The sequence below is a fragment of the Lycorma delicatula genome, chromosome 1, assembly GCF_047948215.1.
Source record: "Lycorma delicatula isolate Av1 chromosome 1, ASM4794821v1, whole genome shotgun sequence".
NCBI classification, from domain to species: domain Eukaryota; kingdom Metazoa; phylum Arthropoda; class Insecta; order Hemiptera; family Fulgoridae; genus Lycorma; species Lycorma delicatula.
Window position 1 is genome coordinate 126,766,433 of NC_134455.1, and position 21,229 is coordinate 126,787,661.

The window sequence follows — 21,229 nt, forward strand, 5'->3', positions numbered from 1 at the left end:
CCCAAATAACAAAATTTTTCTACCTCCATAATCTTTTCTCCTCCTATTTTCACATTCAGTGGTCCATCTTTGTTATTTCTACTACATTTCATTACTTTTGTTTTGTTCTTGTTTATTTTCATGCGATAGTTCTTGCATAGGACTTCATCTATGCCATTCATTGTTTCTTCTAAATCCTTTTTACTCTCGGCTAGAATGACTATATCATCAGCAAATCGTAGCATCTTTATCTTTTACCTTGTACTGTTACTCCGGATCTAAATTGTTCTTTAACATCATTAACTGCTAGTTCCATGTAAAGATTAAAAAGTAACGGAGATAGGGTACATACTAGTCAGTCTCCCTTTCTTATACGGCTTCTTTCTTATGTTCTTCAATTGTTATTACTGTTGCTATTTGGTTCCTGTACATGTTAGCAATTGTTCTTCTATCTCTGTATTTGAACCCTAATTTTTCTAAAATGCTGAACATTTTATTCCAGTCTACGTTCGAATGCCTTTTCTAGGTCTATAAACGCCAAGTATGTTGGTTTGTTTTTCTTTAATCTTCCTTCTACTATTAATCTGAGGCCTAAAATTGCTTCCCTTGTCCCTATACTTTTCCTGAAACCAAATTGGTCTTCTCCTAACACTTCTTCCACTCTCCTCTCAATTCTTCTGTACAGAATTCTAGTTAAGATTTTTTATGCATGACTAGTTAAACTAATTGTTCTGTATTCTTCACATTTATCTGCCCCTGCTTTCTTTGGTATCATGACTAGAACACTTTTTTTGAAGTCTGACGGAACTTCGCCGTTTCATAAATATTACACACCAGTTTGTATAATCTATCAATCGCTTCCTCACCTGCACTGCGCAGTAATTCTACAGGTATTCCGTCTATTCCAGGAGCCTTTCTGCCATTTAAATCTTTTAATGCTCTCTTAAATTCAGATCTCAGTATTGTTTCTCCCATTTCATCCTCCTCAACTTCCTCTTCTTCCTCTATAACACCATTTTCTAATTCATTTCCTCCGTATAACTCTTCAATATATTCCACCCATCTATCGACTTTACCTTTCGTATTATATATTGGTGTACCATCTTTGTTTAACACATTATTAGTTTTTAATTTATGTACCCCAAAATTTTCCTTAACTTTCCTGTATGCTCCTTCTATTTTACCAATGTTCATTTCTCTTGCCACTTCCTGTTTATAGCATTTCTTAATTGCCGATAGTTCCTTTTACTTTCTTCAGCACTAGCATTCTTATATTTTCTACGTTCATCCATGAGCTGCAATATATCGTTTAAAACCCAAGGTTTTCTACCAGTTCTCTTTATTCCGCCTAAGTTTGCTCTGCTGATTTAAGAATTTCCTTTTTAACATTCTCCCATTCTTCTTCTACATTTTCTACCTTATCTTTTTTACTCAGACCTCTTGCGATGTCCTCCTCCAAAATCTTCTTTACCTCCTCTTCCTCAAGCTTCTCTAAATTCCACCGATTCATCTGACACCTTTTCTTCAGGTTTTTAAACCCCAATCTACATTTCATTATCTCCAAATTATGGTCGCTATCAATGTCTGTCCAGGGTAAGTTTTGCAGGCAACGAGTTGATTTCTAAATCTTTGCTTAACCATGATATAATCTATCTGATACCTTGCAGTATCGCCTTGCTTTTTGCAAGTGTATATTCTTCTATTATGATTTTTAAATTGGGTGTTGGCAATTACTAAATTATACTTCGTGCAAAACTCTATAAGTCGGTCCCCTCTTTCATTCCTTTTGCCCAGCCCCCATATTCACCCACTATATTTCCTTCCTTGCCTTTTCCAATGCTTGCATTCCAATCTCCAACTATTATTCAATTTTCATCTCCTTTTACGTGTTTAATTGCTTCATCAATCTCTTCGTATACACAGTCTACCTCATCATCATCATCATGGGCGCTTGTAGGCATTTACTTTTTTATCATTATAATATTTTAAATGTTTTATTATATGATTATGAGGTGTATATTTTTTATTATATTTGTCAATCAAGTTTTCTATCATTTTATTTGCATAAGAATATTAATTTAGTAATGTTTGTGTTATTGAAAAATTATGAATTATATTTTTTTATATTATTTATTTCATTATACAAGAGAAATTGCATAAACATGAAATTATACAATATGCATTTAAATTTATTAAAAATTTTTGGTAATATTATTTTCAATTATATATACAGGGTCATTCACGGGAACCGGATGTTTTTGAAGTGGGTTGTACTTGGGCATTTGTGGTGGGAGGGGCACGTGGCTGGTGTCTGACGTTTCCTTTGTTCATAGCATTTACATTTTAGTCATTGAGATGGAGCCATGGACGCTAGACGCGTCCTGTACGCGTATGACAGTTTTGTGCGAAATGACGAATCCGTAACTGCTGTTCAGCAAGATTTCCGTCGTCAGTTTAATATCCATCGTAATGCAAGTGTCCCTTCTCGTAACACAATATTGCGATGGGTAAACAACCTTCGAACAGGTGGTTAAATATTGAAGAAAAAACCACCGGGTTCCCGATGAACTGCTAGCACTCCAGAGAACATCGAACGAGTAAGGGAAGCCATTGTCAACAGCCCATGCCGCTCTATTCAGAGGCATTCAGCAGCGCTTCAAATGAGCACAAGTACGGTAAGACGAATTCTGCATACAGACCTGCATTTCCATCCTTACAAGATAGCCGTCGTGCACCAGTTAAACGAGCAAGATTTCACGCAGCGATTACAATTTTGTCGACAAATGCTTACCATTTTTGAAGAAAATGAAAATTTGTTATTGTTAATGAGTGACGAAGCCCATTTTCATCTGAATGGCTTCGTCAACAAACAGAATTGCCGGTATTGGGCAGAAAGAAACCCACATCAGCTTCACGAGAGACCACTTCATAGCCCAAAGGTGACTGTCTGATGTGCAATAGGAAAGGTCGGTGTTATTGGACCATATTTTTTTGAAGAAAGTGACGCCGTTACTGTAACAGCTGATCGTTACATTGCGATGTTGAATACGTTTTTCATCCCTGAGTTACGAAACCGGGGAATCGATTTTCAAAATGTGTTATTCCAGCAGGATGGAGCTACAGTGCACACAGCAAGGGCAACGATGGCTGTTCTCCATAACTTGTTTCCGGGAGGGATCGTTTCCAGATTCGGCGACATTCCTTGGCTCTCTCGGTCCCCTGACTTGAGTAGTTGTGATTTTTTTCTGAGGGGGTTTCTGAAATCGCGTGTGTATGGCAATAAACCGCGTACATTGGAAGACCTAAAGATCGCAATTCGTCATCACGTCACCCAGATTGATGTAGACATTCTGCAGAAATAATAAAAACAAATTACAAAAGAATACATGATGTGATAGAAATGAAAAATGGTAAGGAAAATACAATATATAGAATAGATAACATTTACAATATAACTCAAATAACAAACAATGAAATAAATAAATATAGTATAGTTTGTACAGATGTTGATAATATACAGAAAAAATCAGATAAATTTAATATAAATGATTATTTAGTAAATCTAACAAAACTTATTTTCCAAGATGAAGAAAAAAAGCATGATAATAGATTCAGAATATAATATTGGCAAAATTAATTGTACTAATGAAGAAAAGATAAAATAAAATAAATAATATAAGTGATAAAATTAATATGTTTAAAAATAAAAATAACAAAAAATTAATTCGTAATAAAAATTTAATAATAAATAAAAATAAAACATATAAACTAAAAAACAAATTAAAAGAAAATAATTGTATAGTGATAAAATCTAATAAAACAAGAACTCCTGTTATTATTTCAATTGATGAATGCAATGTTTAATAAATAAATATATAAATGAAAATGGTTTTAAAAAATTAACAACCAAACCAATAAATTTTTAAGAATTACAAAAGACCTCATAGTTAAATACAAAGAAATATATCCATATAAACCTTATACCCCAAAACTCACAGGTCTCCCAAAATTGCGTAAAGAAGATATCCCTATGAGACCATTAATCAATTTCAAAACAGCCCCATGTTATATAATTACCAAAATTTTTGATAAAGCAATTAGATCAAAGATAAATTTAAAATATAAATATAATATTAAAAACGGGTATGAATTGTTTAATAAATTAAAAATTAATTATAAAACTAAAATGATTAGCTTCGATATAACTAATATGTACCTAAATATACCCATTGATTATACGATCTCAGTAATAGAAAACAAATTAATAAAAGCAGGTGAAGATCAAAAATTTAAAAATAATATTATAACAGTAATCAGAAATATATGTAAGCAGAATTATTTTGAATTTAATGGAACCTGTTTTACACAAGAAAACGTTTTATCCATGGGATTTCCCTTATCTGCTGTAATGTCAGAAATTTATATGCAGGAGTTTCAGAATAGAATAGCTATAGCATAAATCACATACATAAAATTGTATTATCGGTTAAATATGGATAATATTTCAGTTAAATATCAACCAGTCTTAAATAATGAACTTGAAGTAATTTTAAATAAATTAAATTTGTATCGTAAAACATTAAAATTTTCATATGAAATGGAACATAATAGAAAAATAAATTATTTAGATGTAAATATTAAAATAAATAAAATCAATCGGATAATAACTGAAGTATATAAAAAACCTGCATCAAATGAAATCATTATAAACAAAAATTCTAATCATCCTTGGTCCCAAAAATTAATATTTTTAAAAACATGGTAAATAGAGCGATAAAATATGTAAATGATAAACAAGAATTGTATATTGAAATAAATAATATAAAAATATAGCTATAAAAAATGGATATCGAATGTCAGTATTGATAACATATATAAAAAATATAATGCAGAATTTTTCAATAACATGAACATTACTACATTAAATTCTCTTATTCAAATAAAATTATAGAAAACTTGATTGAAAATATACGCCTCATAATCATATAATAAAACATTTAAAATATTATAATGATAAAAAAAAAATAAATAAATATGATTCTTCCAGTATTTATAAAATAAACTGTAACAATTGCGAAAAAATATATATTTGTAAAACGAATAGATACTTTAAAGATAAATTTAATGAACTAATCCAACTAAATTACAATTAGAGAAAAAAATTACTTGCATTTTTAAAACTGGAAATGGTAAAGGGGCGTATAATAAACATAAAAAAATAAATGTGTGAGTGGAGGTGGTGAAGGCTTGATTTGGTGGGTTGAAAAGGGGTGGAAAATGGTATTATTGTGATATCCGGTGAAATTTGACGTCAAAAAAAAAGTATCCAGTATAAAAGTTGTAGATCATGCAAAAATCTACAACTTTTCAAAAACCGATTACACCATTCAATTATACGGAAAAAAATAAAAAAGGAACTGTGTTTTGTTGTTTGACCTGAAACTTTATTTTTGTGCAGTATTGCTATAAACATTTAATTTGAATAATGAAGCTTCAGATAAGTAAAAAAATACTTAATTTTTGATACTGATTCACAATACTAGAATTAACAATAAATAAAAACAATTAATATATATTTGAATTGAACGTAAAGTGGTGGATATGAAAACAGACACAAAATTACATCTATTTTCTGCATAATTCAACTATTTGTTAACCAATTTTAAAAAATAAAATATCATTTTGTTCAAAATAAAAAGGCTCAATATTTTAGCAAATAACATAAACTTTGATAAAACTAATATTTACAAAGATATAACGAATTGAAAAATAAACATAGCCGCCATTTTGTAATTTGCAAAGGTATTTAATTTCTGAATTTTTTCTAATATTAAAACTTTATTACCAAGACACTTACCAAATATTAATACGATTTATCTATCCAAACTAGGATATAAATTTTTATATAAAAATAACAAAATTGCGGACAGGGGAAGAACTAAGGAGAAATCGCCATTTTTCCTAAGGATATTTTTTATTTAGTTTTACAAGTAGAATCCAATAAAGTATAGCCAGCCCGCCACTTTAGAAACACTCTGTATATAGTTATAAATGTAATTTTGATGGGAACATTCGTATTAAAATTATTTAAGTTGGCGTAAAAAGATAATATATTGATTGATACATTAATAGTTAGTGTAGTAGTTTTAATTTCTCTTGACTGAATAAATATTTTTTCTGAATTTACAAATTTTTTAAATATATTTTTGTCGATAAACAATTTTTACAAAATAAAAGTAAAGAGCTATAATTTAATTTCTAAATGTAAAAAATTGGAATTATTTTTAAAAAAATCATTGAAGATGGGCTTAGGCCCAAAACGTTTTGAACATAAAAAAGTAAAGGTAAGTAAGGTAAGGTAAGTAAAGGTTCTCTAATTCCATACTTAGCGGAGGCTGAAAAAATATTATATTATATATAGATATGTATTTTTATAGATACATATATGTATTTTATAATTTGATTTTATTTATATACTTTTATAGATGCATCTGTATTTTTTATAGATATGTATTTTTATAGTCTTTCAAGACCAGTTTTTCTTTGCTTGTTTACATCTGCAATCGCATACATTTCTAATAGAAGCCAGTTTCATTGACATTAAATACCAAACAAACAGAGTATTTGCTTTTTGTTACTAGCAGCATATTAGGGGCTGTTTAAGAAGTATGCAAGTCTGTTGATTCCATTTAGTATTTTTATACACTGATTTCAACTTTTGGTGTTGGGGCTTTCATGAGATATTATTTTTTTTTAATGCAACAATGTAACACATGATTTCTTTCATAAACACTATTCCTTGTCTATAATAACATTACTCACAGTTGATAGCAATTATTTATAGTTTTGTTCTTCTAAAGTATTATTTACCTTCCTTTGATTTTTTAACAATTTATAAATTTGCTTTTTACTGCCATTATATCATTAAAAATGTACATGCCTAGAAAAATAAATTGTCACAGTCGTGCCAGTTATTTAACTGAAAAAAGTAATTGATTGTGATAAATATAGATTAATGTAAACATATAAAGTAATAACTACCCTCTGAACAGTAACATCAGCACACGCTAATTCTCCTTTGATTATAATGGTGAGGTAAGCATTCTAAAGAAAAGCCAACATAAGAAGCTGAATATTTAAAAAATCTTAAACCACTTAGTAAAACTACATTAACATTACAAAATTACTACATTGGGGATGTTTAATAGTCAAAGATAAAATGACCAAAACAATATTGTAATGCTAAATTTAATTGGGAGGTTTTGAGTAAGGTTCGAGTTTTGGGTCAGGAGACAAGTAAAACACAGTATACAATTAGGAAAACATGTAAACAGCAATGGTTTGTGTGATCCATCATCTGCTTATATTTCAATTTGCTAAAGGGGTCACAAATTGGTCATTACATTGACTAGGTGTAAATCATCTGGTGGTAATATTTGATGAATTAACTCTCAAGTTCATTACAAAAGTTAACCTCATTCATTGTTTTATGTAGATATAAACATTACTAACAGTTAATGTACATTGTTTTCCTTGAACCTGGTTAGTTATAATTTATACAAAAAAATATTTTTATGTTCTTTAGTTTTCAATTAATGTTATTTAATAGCTTTTTTTTAGGGCCTGTCTAGTATTTCTTCGTTTATTGGTAAAAAGAGACGAGTGCAAGTTTCCAAGAATGATCTGTTGGTATTGCTGAGTAATAACGATCCAAAATATCCACCAGAAATTGCATTATTATCTAATGAAACTCAGGAACAAATTAAAGATATGAGTCAGTATTATATTTCAAATTGATGTTTTATTACAAACTATTAACTTATGTTTATTTTTAAATAGAAGTTAAACTACATTATATTTTTGTTAAGATTAAAAAAAAAACTATGTATTTTTTATTATTGTTACGTGAGTATAAGCAAAGGAATTTTAAATCCTAGACTTCAGGCCACTCCAAAATTATAGAGCCAATATTGCTGCTGCTTTGACAGTTTTTCTTGCAATTAGTTGCTCAGATGTATGATGTGGCTAAATGTATTTTTTTTATTCATTCATGATATTAGTTTAAAAATCAGAACTTCATATTTGAATGATTCCGATTAAAAACTGGTTATCTTACGAGGACTATTTGGAAATTAACTTCCAATCCTTAGTATTGCACAATGGAGTGGGGGTATCAATTCTATCTTTGCACAGTTTGAATAGCCTGGTTCTAGTAGCGTTATTGGAAATGTAGCTTGCTTGTTTGTTCCTGTAAATTTCTTGTTTGAAGTGGTTGATGTCAGAAAATCCTGCTGACTGTGAAGTGCGTGCCATCATCCATTTCCTTCACATAAAAAACTTGTCAGCTGCTGAAATTCATTGTGAAATTTGTGCAGTATACGAAGGAATTTCATGAGTGACACCGGTTCTCCTCAAAAACCTGTAAAGGCCTGTCAAACAATTACTTCAAAGAATTCAGATGGCATCAGGTTTTTGAGACCATAAAGGTATGGTCTTGGTTGATTTTATGAAAAGAGGTATGATAATTAATGCTGAAATTTACTGCACTGAAGATGTTGAAGAAATTGAGAAGGGCCGTACAAAAAAAAAACGACATGGCATGCTGAATTCAGGCATCATTTTTCTTCATGACAATGTTTATCTGTATACTGCAGTAGGCACCAAAACACCAAATCAACAGTTTCAAATGGGAGTTGTTTAACCATCCTCCATATAACCCTGACTCCCATTGGCTCCCAGTGATTATCACCTTTTCCTGAAAATGAAGCGGTTAGCAACACAGTATTTTGAAAATGACAAGGAGATGAAAAACTGTGTTACTACCTGACTTAATTTACAGGTGGCAGAGTTTTATGATGAGGGCTTGGACGGCAATTATGTAGAAAAGTAGCTAAAAGATGTAGCTTTAAGATGTATGTAATCAATTTGTGTTTTTTTTATAATAAATTGGGAGTTATTTTCCAAATAGCATCCATACAATTATTAATTTTTTATTTGTTTTTATTGTTATGTTTATTTTCACAAATAGTCCTTTGCATGTTATTTATTTGAAAAATTTTTTAAATCTTGTTTGTTACTCTCATTTTAACAAGTAATATTTAATTAAAAATATATATGAGTGAAAACTCAAATACCCCCCTATTTTCCTGATTTTTAATTTTTGATGGGAGTTCCATCTCTTTGTCAGCAGTTTTTTTTTTTTTTACTCAAAATAATTTTAAATCATATGTGCATGAGTATTAAAACCAATAAAATTGAAGGTGTTTTAGGATTAAAATTTGTTTTAATTTTAAATTGATTCCATTATTTTTTAACAGCACAAGTTATTATTTCTTCAAATAAATTTTAATGGGAATAATGCAAAGGAATGAAGCCAAATTAGTCATAAACAGAAGTGATAATAAAATTATATATTAACCATTTATGAATATTCACACAGACTTAAATCAGATATTCATACACACATGAATTATCACTCTATTGAGTAACAACAAAAAACTTTAGCAATTAGGAATGTTATATAATATTTCTGACATCCTTTTGAAAATGATCTAAAAAGTGTGTGTTTCTTTTTTCAGGTAATGGTAGTTGCTTATTGGAATATAGAGGAGAATGTGGATTGAATTTTGATTTAGTTGGATGGAGGGGTGTCCATTCTATGCGAGCTTACATTTCATTGAGTGATTGTGTTCATTACCTTCGTTTATTAGGCGGTGATGTTTCTAAATATGGTAATATTCCCTTTAAAATAATATTTCCCTTTTTAAATATGTATCAAAATTTTGTTTAATGCTTTTCATAGGAATTAAGGAAAAATAACATTTTTTGGGGAAGTTGTTTTAAGTATAAAGTCTTAAATAAAGTGTTTCTTGATCTTCTGGCATTTGGGCCACAATGTGACTTCTGTAAACCAACCAATCCCAAACAATTTAAAAAGGGCGATTGGACCGACCACTGTGTTTGTTATTTTCTGATACCATCACACTGTTCAATGTTGTGGCAAGATTTCATTAAGATGCATTCCACTTTATTGTAACAATGAATGAGTCCTAGAATCCTGCTTAAAGTCATAGCTGCACTCTCACAGTACAGACGTGAATGTTGCTGTACACATGGTTTTCAAATATTCTGCTACAGAATATTTTCTCACGTTAAATCACGCAATTTTTCTGCTATTGTTGCCTTGGATGAAATCATGGCACTGCATGTGCTTGGTTTTAATAAATAGAAATTTGAAGAGTTTACCTTCATTTTGCTGTATCTAATTTAGTATTTGTTTCATAATTTTTCTAACTACATAAATATTGTTTGAATCTGTATGTAACTTATTGGTAACTTACGTTATTAGTTTTAAAACAGTAGATTTTAACAGCACAATACTCACTTCACATCCTTCATTGTCTTGGATGCTACTTCATAAGATTTTTCATCAGAGTTTAACGGAGTTTACCATCTTAACCAGTACTCCAATATGATTAATTTAGTACTATCAACTATAAAGATCAAACTTTTTTTTTTATGGTAATTGTTTTATTATTTATTTCAGAGAGAAATAAGTTTAAAAAGGATGAAGAGATAAAAAGTGATATTCAGGAAGGTGATGGAGATATTGAAGCTGATGAAATAAAAGAGGTAGAAGAAGTGGATAGAAGTTTAGATGATGAAAAGGAGGAAGTTTTAGAAGCAAGCTAAAGAATATTTTTATTTTTACGGATTCATTTATATAAATAAAATATGCTTTTTTTATAATCTATAGTGTGTTTATTATATTAATCAAATCATTGATTGTCCCAGTGTCACCAATTAGGTAAAATAGTCAGCATATGTTATCCTCTGACAAAATAACAGTAATCATGTGCGAGCTTTACTACCAATGAAAAAATAAAAAAAATTAAATTTGAAAAGCTCAAGTGAATCAATATAAAATAAAATCTCAATCACAAAACAATTCAAATTAAGGGGGGAACAACGAAAAAATGTACTAGGGCTAAGTAGTCTTATTACATGTATATTATTAAAAATAAAAACATTAACAATACAATAAAATAATTTTTTTAACATTAGTTAAACCTATTATTTATATCAAAATTAAATGGAATCATATATATGGAATCATAGAAAACACATTCCACACTACTCGTCTGTCATATTTAAAAAAAATATCATTAATTTTTCTCTTCATTATACATAAGGATACTTTCCTGCACATATAAAAATAATGATGACCTCGCATCGAATACACCTATTTACCCAGTCTCACTGTCCTGTCATATTGAACAAAGAACACCACCATCACTTCCGTGCGATCTAACTTAAAACACGTCTCCACTCCATGACTGCTACATTCACACTAGCCCCGAAACAAAGAATGTCAGTCTGGCTTCCCCCACCAGACGCCTGTTCGTATTTATGCACGTACACACTTTTTTCTGAGAATGTATATGCGCTCACCAGCCCACGATGACATCACCGTCTGGCTATCCAGACCACATCAGACATCAAAAAACAAAGTTATGTAATACAATTTCTTATCTAACTAATTACGTTTATTTAACTATTAAAATAATATAATACTATCTTGCCTATTTTCTGTTTTTAATATCAGCTAAGCCAAATGAATATTAACTACTTTTTAATATATTGAAACCTTTTTCTTTATAACATAATATATATTGTTCGTAACCAACAAAATTTAGAATGGTTACACATGTCCTCCTTTAATTGACTAATATATCTAGATTTTGTGAATTAACTTAAGAATTATGACTAACTTTTTCAAGAAAAGAATTAACATTTCCACCATATTGGAAATTTATATGTCTTCTTTTTTTGTGGTTTATGTTTTTAACCATACATTTGACACTCTCGGATTGTATTTATTTTTTCTCAGTAAAAATTTTGTTTAAAAAGTTTTATACCTAACTGATAAACAAGAAGATTAGATATAATCTAAGAAATATATATTATATATATATATATATGTATAATTTATTTGTTTGAATTTGATCAAAAAGCTATAAAAAAAATTTCATATATGCTATGATATCAACTTAAAATTTAATTATAGAAATGCACAATTATATGAGTATGCTTAAAGCTATGTAGTTCAAATTTCATTCAAGGATATGTAAAAAAAATTTTTAACTTACATGAAAATTGTTGTATACAAACTGGACTTTTTAGCACATTTACTGCTTGCTTTTCATCGGTGTATTAACCCTAAGCACTGAATTTGTTTGTTTTTAACTTACTTAAGTATACTGGTTATCAACATTTATGTATGTCATGGAATATAAAACATTTGAAAAACACTGACCACTTGCTAGCATGTTCATGGTGAACATCTATGATTCTTTTCATGCTGAATACTCTCTCATACATAGGAGCATATTCATAAATCTCTTACTTGTTCATGCTTGCAATTTATTTAGAAGTCTGTGTTAAATTTACTACAGTTAATCCTCGATTTATTCCATATATCAATAATTGATTTAAGTCTTTTATTTTATTTTTGTACCAGTTAGATTAATTTACAGTTTATTTTTCATCTGTCATCTAACTTGTTTACGACCTGAAAATTAGTTTTTATGTAAGTTCCTCAGCACATTTTAGAATAGATTTGACAAACAAATTACTTGTTGGTTATTATAATAAACACATTGTATACAATCTGAAATACAGATAATTTATAAAATAAATCTGTTCTTTTTCAAAAGTGATGAAAGTTCTCGTAAATTAAAAATAACAAAAAAAAAGCTGATTCCTTGTAACTACAAACGAACCCAACAGTAACAAAATATAAATGTTTCTGTTGCGCTAACATAAGACACTGAGGCAACAGTAACATGCTGAATCCCCCCTCCACAGTAGTGATAGAAAAGCTGCTGCACTACCATGCATGTGTGCATGGTTAGCAGGTTGCACATATATACAGATCACATACATGCAAGTGCTCAATACTGAATGTGTTAAAAGAGGCATACCACAGCTTTCAGTGTTACTTGTATTTATTGGTTTTTGCTTTTAAACTTTGAACAATAATTGAAATACTGTACTTAACCTTTAAAAACAAAATCTTTAAAGTGGATGAAGTAGAAAAATCTAACAACAAAGTTTTAATACTTTTTTGGCATTGGTTATTTATTCTTGAGTAGGGAAAAACTATATGAAAAATGTTATCTGAGATTTCTATTTTTGGGTGGAGGTAATTTATGATGCAGTTTTATTTAAAATTTCACATTATGTGTTACCAAAAAAGTTTTGAGAAATTTAAAGAATCTGTATTTTTAATCTTTGATTGACACCACTCCCAAAATATTTTTTTAAAGGTCATTTTCATTACTACTTTGCCTAGGAAGACATTTTTTTTAAATCAGTTAAAAAATGCAATAAATAAAAAGATAATTTTTTTTATTTTTAGGGAAGGAAGAAATTTTGGGGCAATGTTAAAAAAATAAATATGCACGAATGTACTGAGCTTCATTTAAAGTATGTTTATGTTTACAAAATTTTATCAACAAATTGCCCCATATGCACTAGTTTCTGTACAAGATTTCATCAGAATCTGTTTTTTCAGTCAAAAGTTATTACACGTCAATGCTCATTTGTATGTACGTTATCCCCCTTTTTTGTTTTTTAGGGATCCCTGGGTCATTTAATGTAGACATGAAAAAATTCTGTACCCCATTTTTTTTTTATCTGATTACTATATTTTCCTTCTTGCAGCATAGCTCTATAGTTATGATGTCAGGAAAGTAATAAAAGATGCATACTTTCAATTAGAATTTTAATCTGATTTTTTTTTATTTGATTAACTCGCTCCTTAAATTTAACACTTTTGCATGGGAATATGACTTGTAATACTTACAGCAATGAAAATTTATTTGCTTGACCTTCATTCAGATCCAGATATCTTCCAGATGAAAGATCAATATACTCTATCGTTCTGTTGCTTAAATTTCAAAAACTGTAATAATAAAAAATATTCTTACATTTTACTCTATGGTAGCGAGCTGTGTGTTTTAACACAACTAAAAAAAAAAAAAAACAATTTTCAAATTACTTTGTGTTCATTAACATAATTTTTTATTTGCTTTTATATTAAACAATTTATGGATGAAACCATTACTTGATGAAAATCCATCATGACAGAAAGGAAATAAAGATTTTATTTTTTACTAGCCAATATTCATTTATTAGGTATCATTTTAATTCGCTAGAAGTTTTTTTAAATCTCTATTGCTTTAGCTTTCTTTTCTTATCTGAGATATGTTAGGATTTTCTGAAATAATTATATAATCTTTAACCATTGGCAATTACTTTAGAGTAATTTCAGGCTGGACTGTTTATGGTTAATTTACGTTCTTCACCATATCGTACAGTTACAAGTTAAGTGAAATTATTACAAAGATCGTTAATAAAAAATTTCTGCTTTCATCTAGATTAAACATTTGGCCAGAATATGCACCCAACATTTGAGTTAGGCTTTTATTCATCTGATGCTATAATTTCTCATCATCAACTTTTCCCTTATCCCTCCTTCCAAGTTTTGCAGGTTGATGGGACCTTGTACTAGGTTTAGGCTGAGGAAGCCTGGTCTTAAAGACCAATACAATGTAGAGAGTTGCTTCTAGTGGATTAACCTACAGACTGTATGAAATGCCAACACAAACTTTGTATCTTGTTCAGGTCATGGTTTACTGTAATTAAAATTATAAACGGTTCAGTAATAGCCTGTTGAAATAGTTAAGAGATTGATAACAAAATACTATCCAGCAACAGATAAATAGGTAAAGGCGATAAATATTAAAATAATTTACCAGAAGAAGGTATTTGTCAAAACATTTCTGTTTATATAAACAAGCAGCTGTTAATAGGATTTTTTCAGTTTAACATCATCCATATGTGTTCTTACTAATCAATGTGTGTTTAATTATTATTTTTTCCTTAATTTTATCAGAATCTATCTTTTGAAATTAAGTTCCACCAACTTCCCCCTTGAGATTGATTATCCTTTTTGAGTTCATTGCTGAAATTGATAAGGTATGCTTTTATGTATTAATTATATTGTTTGCTTTTTCATAGACTATGATGATTCTGTTACCGTAATACACTTACTTTTTTTGTGGTGCATTAAATCTTGGCCATGCAATCCATATGTATTATAAGTGACTCTATGACCATTTGGACTATCATAGGTGATCTTATAATAACTACAGACAATGAACAGTAGAGCCCTTATTCTACTATTATTTAATTTTGTAATACTGTTGCAAACTATGTATAATCTTATACACTGTGCCTAGTGTTATTAATAACAGTTGTTTTAAATTATTAAATAACATTTTTAATAGGTTTTCTTTAAGGTGTTTGATTACAAAAATAATTTTTAGACAGTTGAATGCAATATAATATCAGAATGAAATATAATGCAGTATAATGAATGAAATATAATTAGAACGCAGAGTTTTGTGGCATTCATTTTTAAATAAAACATAAAGGCTCAACAAGAAACTGTTATAAAATTTTATTTAAAAGAGCAACACATCAGTAATTAAATTAGTACTTTAAAATTGTTATAGTCATTTTTTAACGGTAATGGTAAAGATCACAAAATAATGGATCTTTTCTTTCTTAACTATTATTATTGTAATAGGACCCCTGTCTAATTGCATTTTATTATGTTTAGAGGTCTTTGAATATGCAATTATTAAAATCATAGCTATAAACTTTTCTGTGTATTGACCTCTAAATGGTGTTAATTTTCATGAGTAGTCAGTCTAACCTACAATCATGTAATCTGTCTGGTTTGTTAGACTGCATTGCACGTTCAAAGGATTGGTTGCATAAAAATTTTCAAAAAATTAAGTGAAGGGATGTATTATATTGAAAAGGTCTACTCCTAAATTTAAAGAGGTATGTACATACTTTTACATATCAAAAATAATATCTCTAAATATGAAAGGAGATATATTTTTTAACTCTTAAAGTGAATGTATCATGTATGTTAAATATACAAATTCAGTCAAATTAAACCACATAAGAGCAAATATATTCAACTACAGTTGAATATATTTGCACTTATGAAAGATTCTTTCGGTTTGTTGTTTATAAAACCGAAAGAATCTTTTGGTATGAAGTAAGATTTGTCTGATCATACTGAAATTAATATTTGTTGCAATATAGTTGTACATTTTAGTATGTAGTTTTGCTGACCAAATTTAATTTTAAGCATATTCACATGTTTACATAAATTTCACTTGAAAAATTTATTTTTATGTACATCTTTAACAACTTTAAGACTTAAAACTGCAGCCATATAATGAAATTTATAGCATACATTTTCAGCATAGTTGAATTGAGCAACAAGAATAACTGAAATGAAATTTTTTTAACAGATTTCAGTGTAAAGTGAAGTCTCAATTAATTTGACCAGAATTTTTTTATATATGTTCAAGCCTTATTTTGATTATTTTTTAGATGAAGTTGGTTGTACTGGATTAGAAAATATTTTGTTTATATATGTCATAATTTTGTAGCATTTAATTGTTATAATTATGGTAATAATTTGCATACCTTAATATTTTTAAATTTAAAATGCTTTCATCTAAAAATTCATATTCATAACACTTGGAATGTTTAGTTTTTTAATTAATTTTTTTAACACTCATACTTAAAAGAATCTTTTTATTATCTTTTGTGTAATGCTTTCAAAATATTGAGATGTTATTTATCTATAGTGTCTAACTAATTTATGAACAGTATACTGTGATATTTAAATTTGTTATTTAGTCATAACATTTTAGTTTTTATTTTATGAAATCAAAAGCATACAACAATATGGTTTATGCAGATGACTTATTTATTAAATAATAATAATAATGAGTTTAATTATGAGGTAAAGCCAGAAATTATGGCTATTGAAAAAAATACTTAGTCAGGTTGTAAGCTTCTATACTACACAAAAAAAATTTACAAAAATAAAATACTAATTTTTAAAGAATTTGTTTAAAAACAAAAAATTAATTTACTAATGTTGGGATTTGCGAAACAGTGTACTAAGACTATGCTGCTTGATAAGTTTATATCCTAAGATTGCTCTCTTTAAAATCTAACTGGAATGCCATACTGTCAGATAGATCAGATTTAGTGTAAACATGAGTAAAGGAGTCTCAAAATTAATCGTTCAGTTAAAAGAAGAAATTTTTATTTAAAAGCTTAGTTATCCTTTTAAATAAAATTACATAATAATGAAAAATTGAAAATTTAAACATAAAACTGAAACTTACCTAGAGCCCTAAGTTATTTACCATTACACATTATAATGAATAATTATACATTATTTATTTGTTATGAAACAAACTATTTATATATATATATATATATATATATATATATATATATATATATATATATAAAAATAACAATATTTATATATATATAAAAATATTCGCATATTAGAATTTCACAAATCATTTTATTAATACTTTTACTAATACGGAATTGGCCAATCCAAAATTAATTCTACTTGTAATTTTGAATATAATTTATCATAATGCAATATCATTTTTAATAGTTCTTTATTAAATAGTTGATGGATTAGTATTAATTATTGTAATGGATCCATTGAAATATTATTGCAGAGAGGCATTTAAAAGTAAAATTTGTCATACCTGTATCCAGAATAAAACATAAACTATAAATTTTTTGAACAGTTTTCCGAACAACATCACTACACTGAAGCTCACACCAATGAATCCAAACATAAACTGTGTCTTATTGATGGTCTCCCTGTCTTAACACCACCACGATTCCTGAGCATTACTCAGTTTATGTGAATGCGTATACGCACACTAATGTAATGCTTCCTGTGGGAAAAGTTTGTTCCCATAGCAAGCATGATGTCATACTATGATAAAATTTATTTTTAACAAGAATTGAATCATCAAAAATAGTTTATTCTTATCTAATTATGCCGTGATTATCCACAATCATTCTTCTCTTGAGTAAATCCATTTAACCTCGCATTTTTAAAATCGTTCGTCGACGTAATACAAAATTTATTAAATAAGAAGTATATAATACAAACAAAGAAACCCAACTTAATTAAGCCTATTAGTCAAAATTTATAATAGTTACAAGGTACTTGAAAACCAATTTTATTTTTCAGCATGATCTTCCACCAATATTGACCCGTTTCATAATTTTATCTATGCTGTTGAAAATGTTAACTGATACATAAAATTCTTTAGATTACTGATCCAGCTTCATTTATACCTTATATTTTACTCCCTTGTCATCTACAAAATATTTGCCACTCAGGTGAGTATTCATGAAACAAAACAGGTAAAAGTTACTTAGGATTTTCAGGGTAGAAAGGTAAATGTTGAAGAAGTTTCCATTTTATTCATCAGCTTCTTGGGTTTATCAATGACATTAGATTTCGCAATGTTATGATGAATGATATACTCTTCAAAGTATGACTACTGTTATAGGCATAGACATTCTGTTTCAATTTCAGCCAGCCACGAACAGAATTTTACAGTATGTTGCAATTTACACTCTATCATCTTACTTGGAGGGTTAGCAACACTGCTGCAGAATCCCAAAACAAAACCTTATGGATAATCTTCGTGACTGATATGTATAATCTAAGCTTTAATTTCTTTCACAAAGGTGAAGAAGGATGTTTCCATTATATGAAATCATGCTTTGATTCAAGTTGGTAGTGATATACCTATGACTGATCCCCAGTAAGAATCCTCCTAAGCATCTCTTGCTTTTCTGTTGTAGCTAGAGAGATGTTATAAACATTAGATTCATTCAATACATTCTGGAATGCCTTATCAGTTTTCAGAGCATTCACCATGTCTGCATATTTGGAAACTCAAATCATTATGCTTTAGCCTAAATCACAAGAACTCCCTTGTCTATTGTTACTCATCTTTCTGTTTTAATCTTCTCCACAGCTTTGTTGTAGGTTCTATTGAAATTTAAAAATAGGATGAACACATCACTGAAAGAATTTATCGTCTCAGTTGTCAACCACTAAATCCAAGAAACACTTCTAACAGTGAAACATTCATAACACTTTTTTATGAATTTATTTTGTAGGAAGCCATTTGGTCATTAACACAGCTTTCTGCTCAAATGTACATTCCTTCGGCATCATTGCTATTTTTAAATTGAACCTGTAATATATATATATATATATATATATATATAATTGTTAGTAGCAATCGCTTCCACATAATCAATTCTGGATTTTGTTCTCACTAAACTTCTCACTAATTTTTTTTTTTTTTTTAGTGAATTAACTGACCTCATTGTGATCAGCACTTGTTTTGCTGATATGAGGATAGTATTTTTGGAGTGTAAAGACTCAATCAAGTAATGATCTGGATGCATAGTTCAATTGAAGTTAGATATACGAAGAGTTTAATGTGTACCACCTTTGGTGTTGAGGAAGGCACAGGAATCACGCTACTGCTAATCGGTTAATTTGATAGTTGAGGGCGGTAAGTTATGGTTGGAAGAAGGCATATACGAAGGCAGTAGTAATTTGTGTAAATACAGTGATGAACATGTCTGCTGAGGCATTTGCATTAGTAGCATCCATACAGAGGCCAAACTGGTGATTGTGTTGCATTATCAAGTTTGGAAGGTCTAAAAGACAACCTCCAGCAAAGAACAGAGGGGGTGGTGTGGTGACTGGGATCATCACAAGCCAATCCCCCCCCCCCCTATGGTGGTCAGGATGACCACATCTCGTGTAGTTTTTTTTATTATATTAAATTTTGGGAATGCTTAATGTTTGTCATTAGATTCTTTGTTCTGAAGAATGCATGTCATGATCAGTAAGATACTACAATGTTTAATTGAAAACAAAAATAAGCTAAAGTTAATAAAATGTATTAATAAAAAAAAGATTTGTAATGAAATTACTATGGACAATATTGCAATATAATGATTAATTACAGCGTATAACTGCAATTATTTAGCAATTTCTGTATACTTAAAATATTTTGTTGTGAAACTAAAATCATTACATTATTGGTTATAATAGAATAGAAATTTAATGTAAATTACTAACTCATCTCCATTTACTCATGAATCACATACATTTATAATGGTTTCATGATATAAAGCACTAATCATACTATGACATCAGCTTTAGCAGCCCGGTGTTAAAAAACTCCAACATGAAGGTACCCAGCCACTTATTAACACCATACGTGTGCTTTATATTAGATTCTAAGTGCTGGGTAGTCAACCAGCTCTTTATTTTAGTGAAGAGATGGTCTCAAGGCACAGTTCTGTTCAAGATATGCAAAACCCTTTTTATTGCAGTACTCAAAGAATGAGTACTGATTATTCTATCATGATTATTCTTTATTGTACCAACTTGCATAAACCCTACTTGTCTGATGATCCTATAAAGAATCGTTGTTTAAATCTATTTGGAAGGTCAGAAATTGGGAAATATGTATATTTAGTATGATTTTTTTTCAATTTATTAAATGAATTCATCAGTCAAAAATTAATTATCATTCATACACTCCCATTTATATAATTATGGTGAGAGATTTTTAGCATCACTTTTTAAACATCAATCATCAAGTGATTTTTAGCATCACTTTTATATTGAATAACAATAACTTGCATGGGCATATCCAGATGGACAAGGGAGGCAGTTGCCCTTCCTTTCAAGATGTAGAAGATTAAAAGATATATATTTAAATAATTTTTTTTAAAATGATAGTATGGATGTATGGAAATATCAATTTTGGGGTTCCTGAGGCCCAAAAAGTGGTTTTAAAAAATGTCTGTGTCTTATAAACTTTTTATTGATGAATGTTATAATGATAAGAATCATATCTTTGAATTAAACTCAACTAGTATAGTTATGTACCGCATAAAACTAAATTTTCACAAAACTTTCAGTAGAACTTTCCTTGTCAAACCAATGAAGTGAGATGCGATGTCTGTGTCCACATAAATATTTGGTCAAATAAGATTATTTTTGCAGTGAATTTGAAACAAAAAAAATACCTGCAGCTGCAATAAGGGTGAAGACAAGTAAGTACAACCATTCTCTGGTTCAAACATTGCAATTGCGCTGCCTTATACAGTTAAAACAAATGTGCAACATAGTGAAAGTGAAATTGAAGACAAGAGTTGTCATGAAGATAATACTGGAAAATTTGTCAACCTGGTGAACACTATGTCAGTTAAGAAAAAGCATCTCTTG

The 21,229-nt window shown here is 29.0% G+C and overlaps 1 protein-coding gene across 1 annotated transcript in view; it reads left to right on the plus strand.

Annotated features, from left to right (window-relative positions):
- The window catches only part of Nsun2 (tRNA (cytosine(34)-C(5))-methyltransferase Nsun2), a 70,063-nt gene extending 59,335 nt beyond the window's left edge, over positions 1-10,728 (plus strand). The window contains exons 13-15 of the mRNA XM_075360638.1: positions 7,600-7,753; positions 9,558-9,710; positions 10,526-10,728. Coding sequence (XP_075216753.1) covers positions 7,600-7,753; positions 9,558-9,710; positions 10,526-10,671 — 453 coding nt within the window. The 3' untranslated portion in view covers positions 10,672-10,728. The remainder of the gene's footprint in view (positions 1-7,599; positions 7,754-9,557; positions 9,711-10,525) is intronic.
- The last annotated feature ends 10,501 nt before the right edge of the window (positions 10,729-21,229 follow it).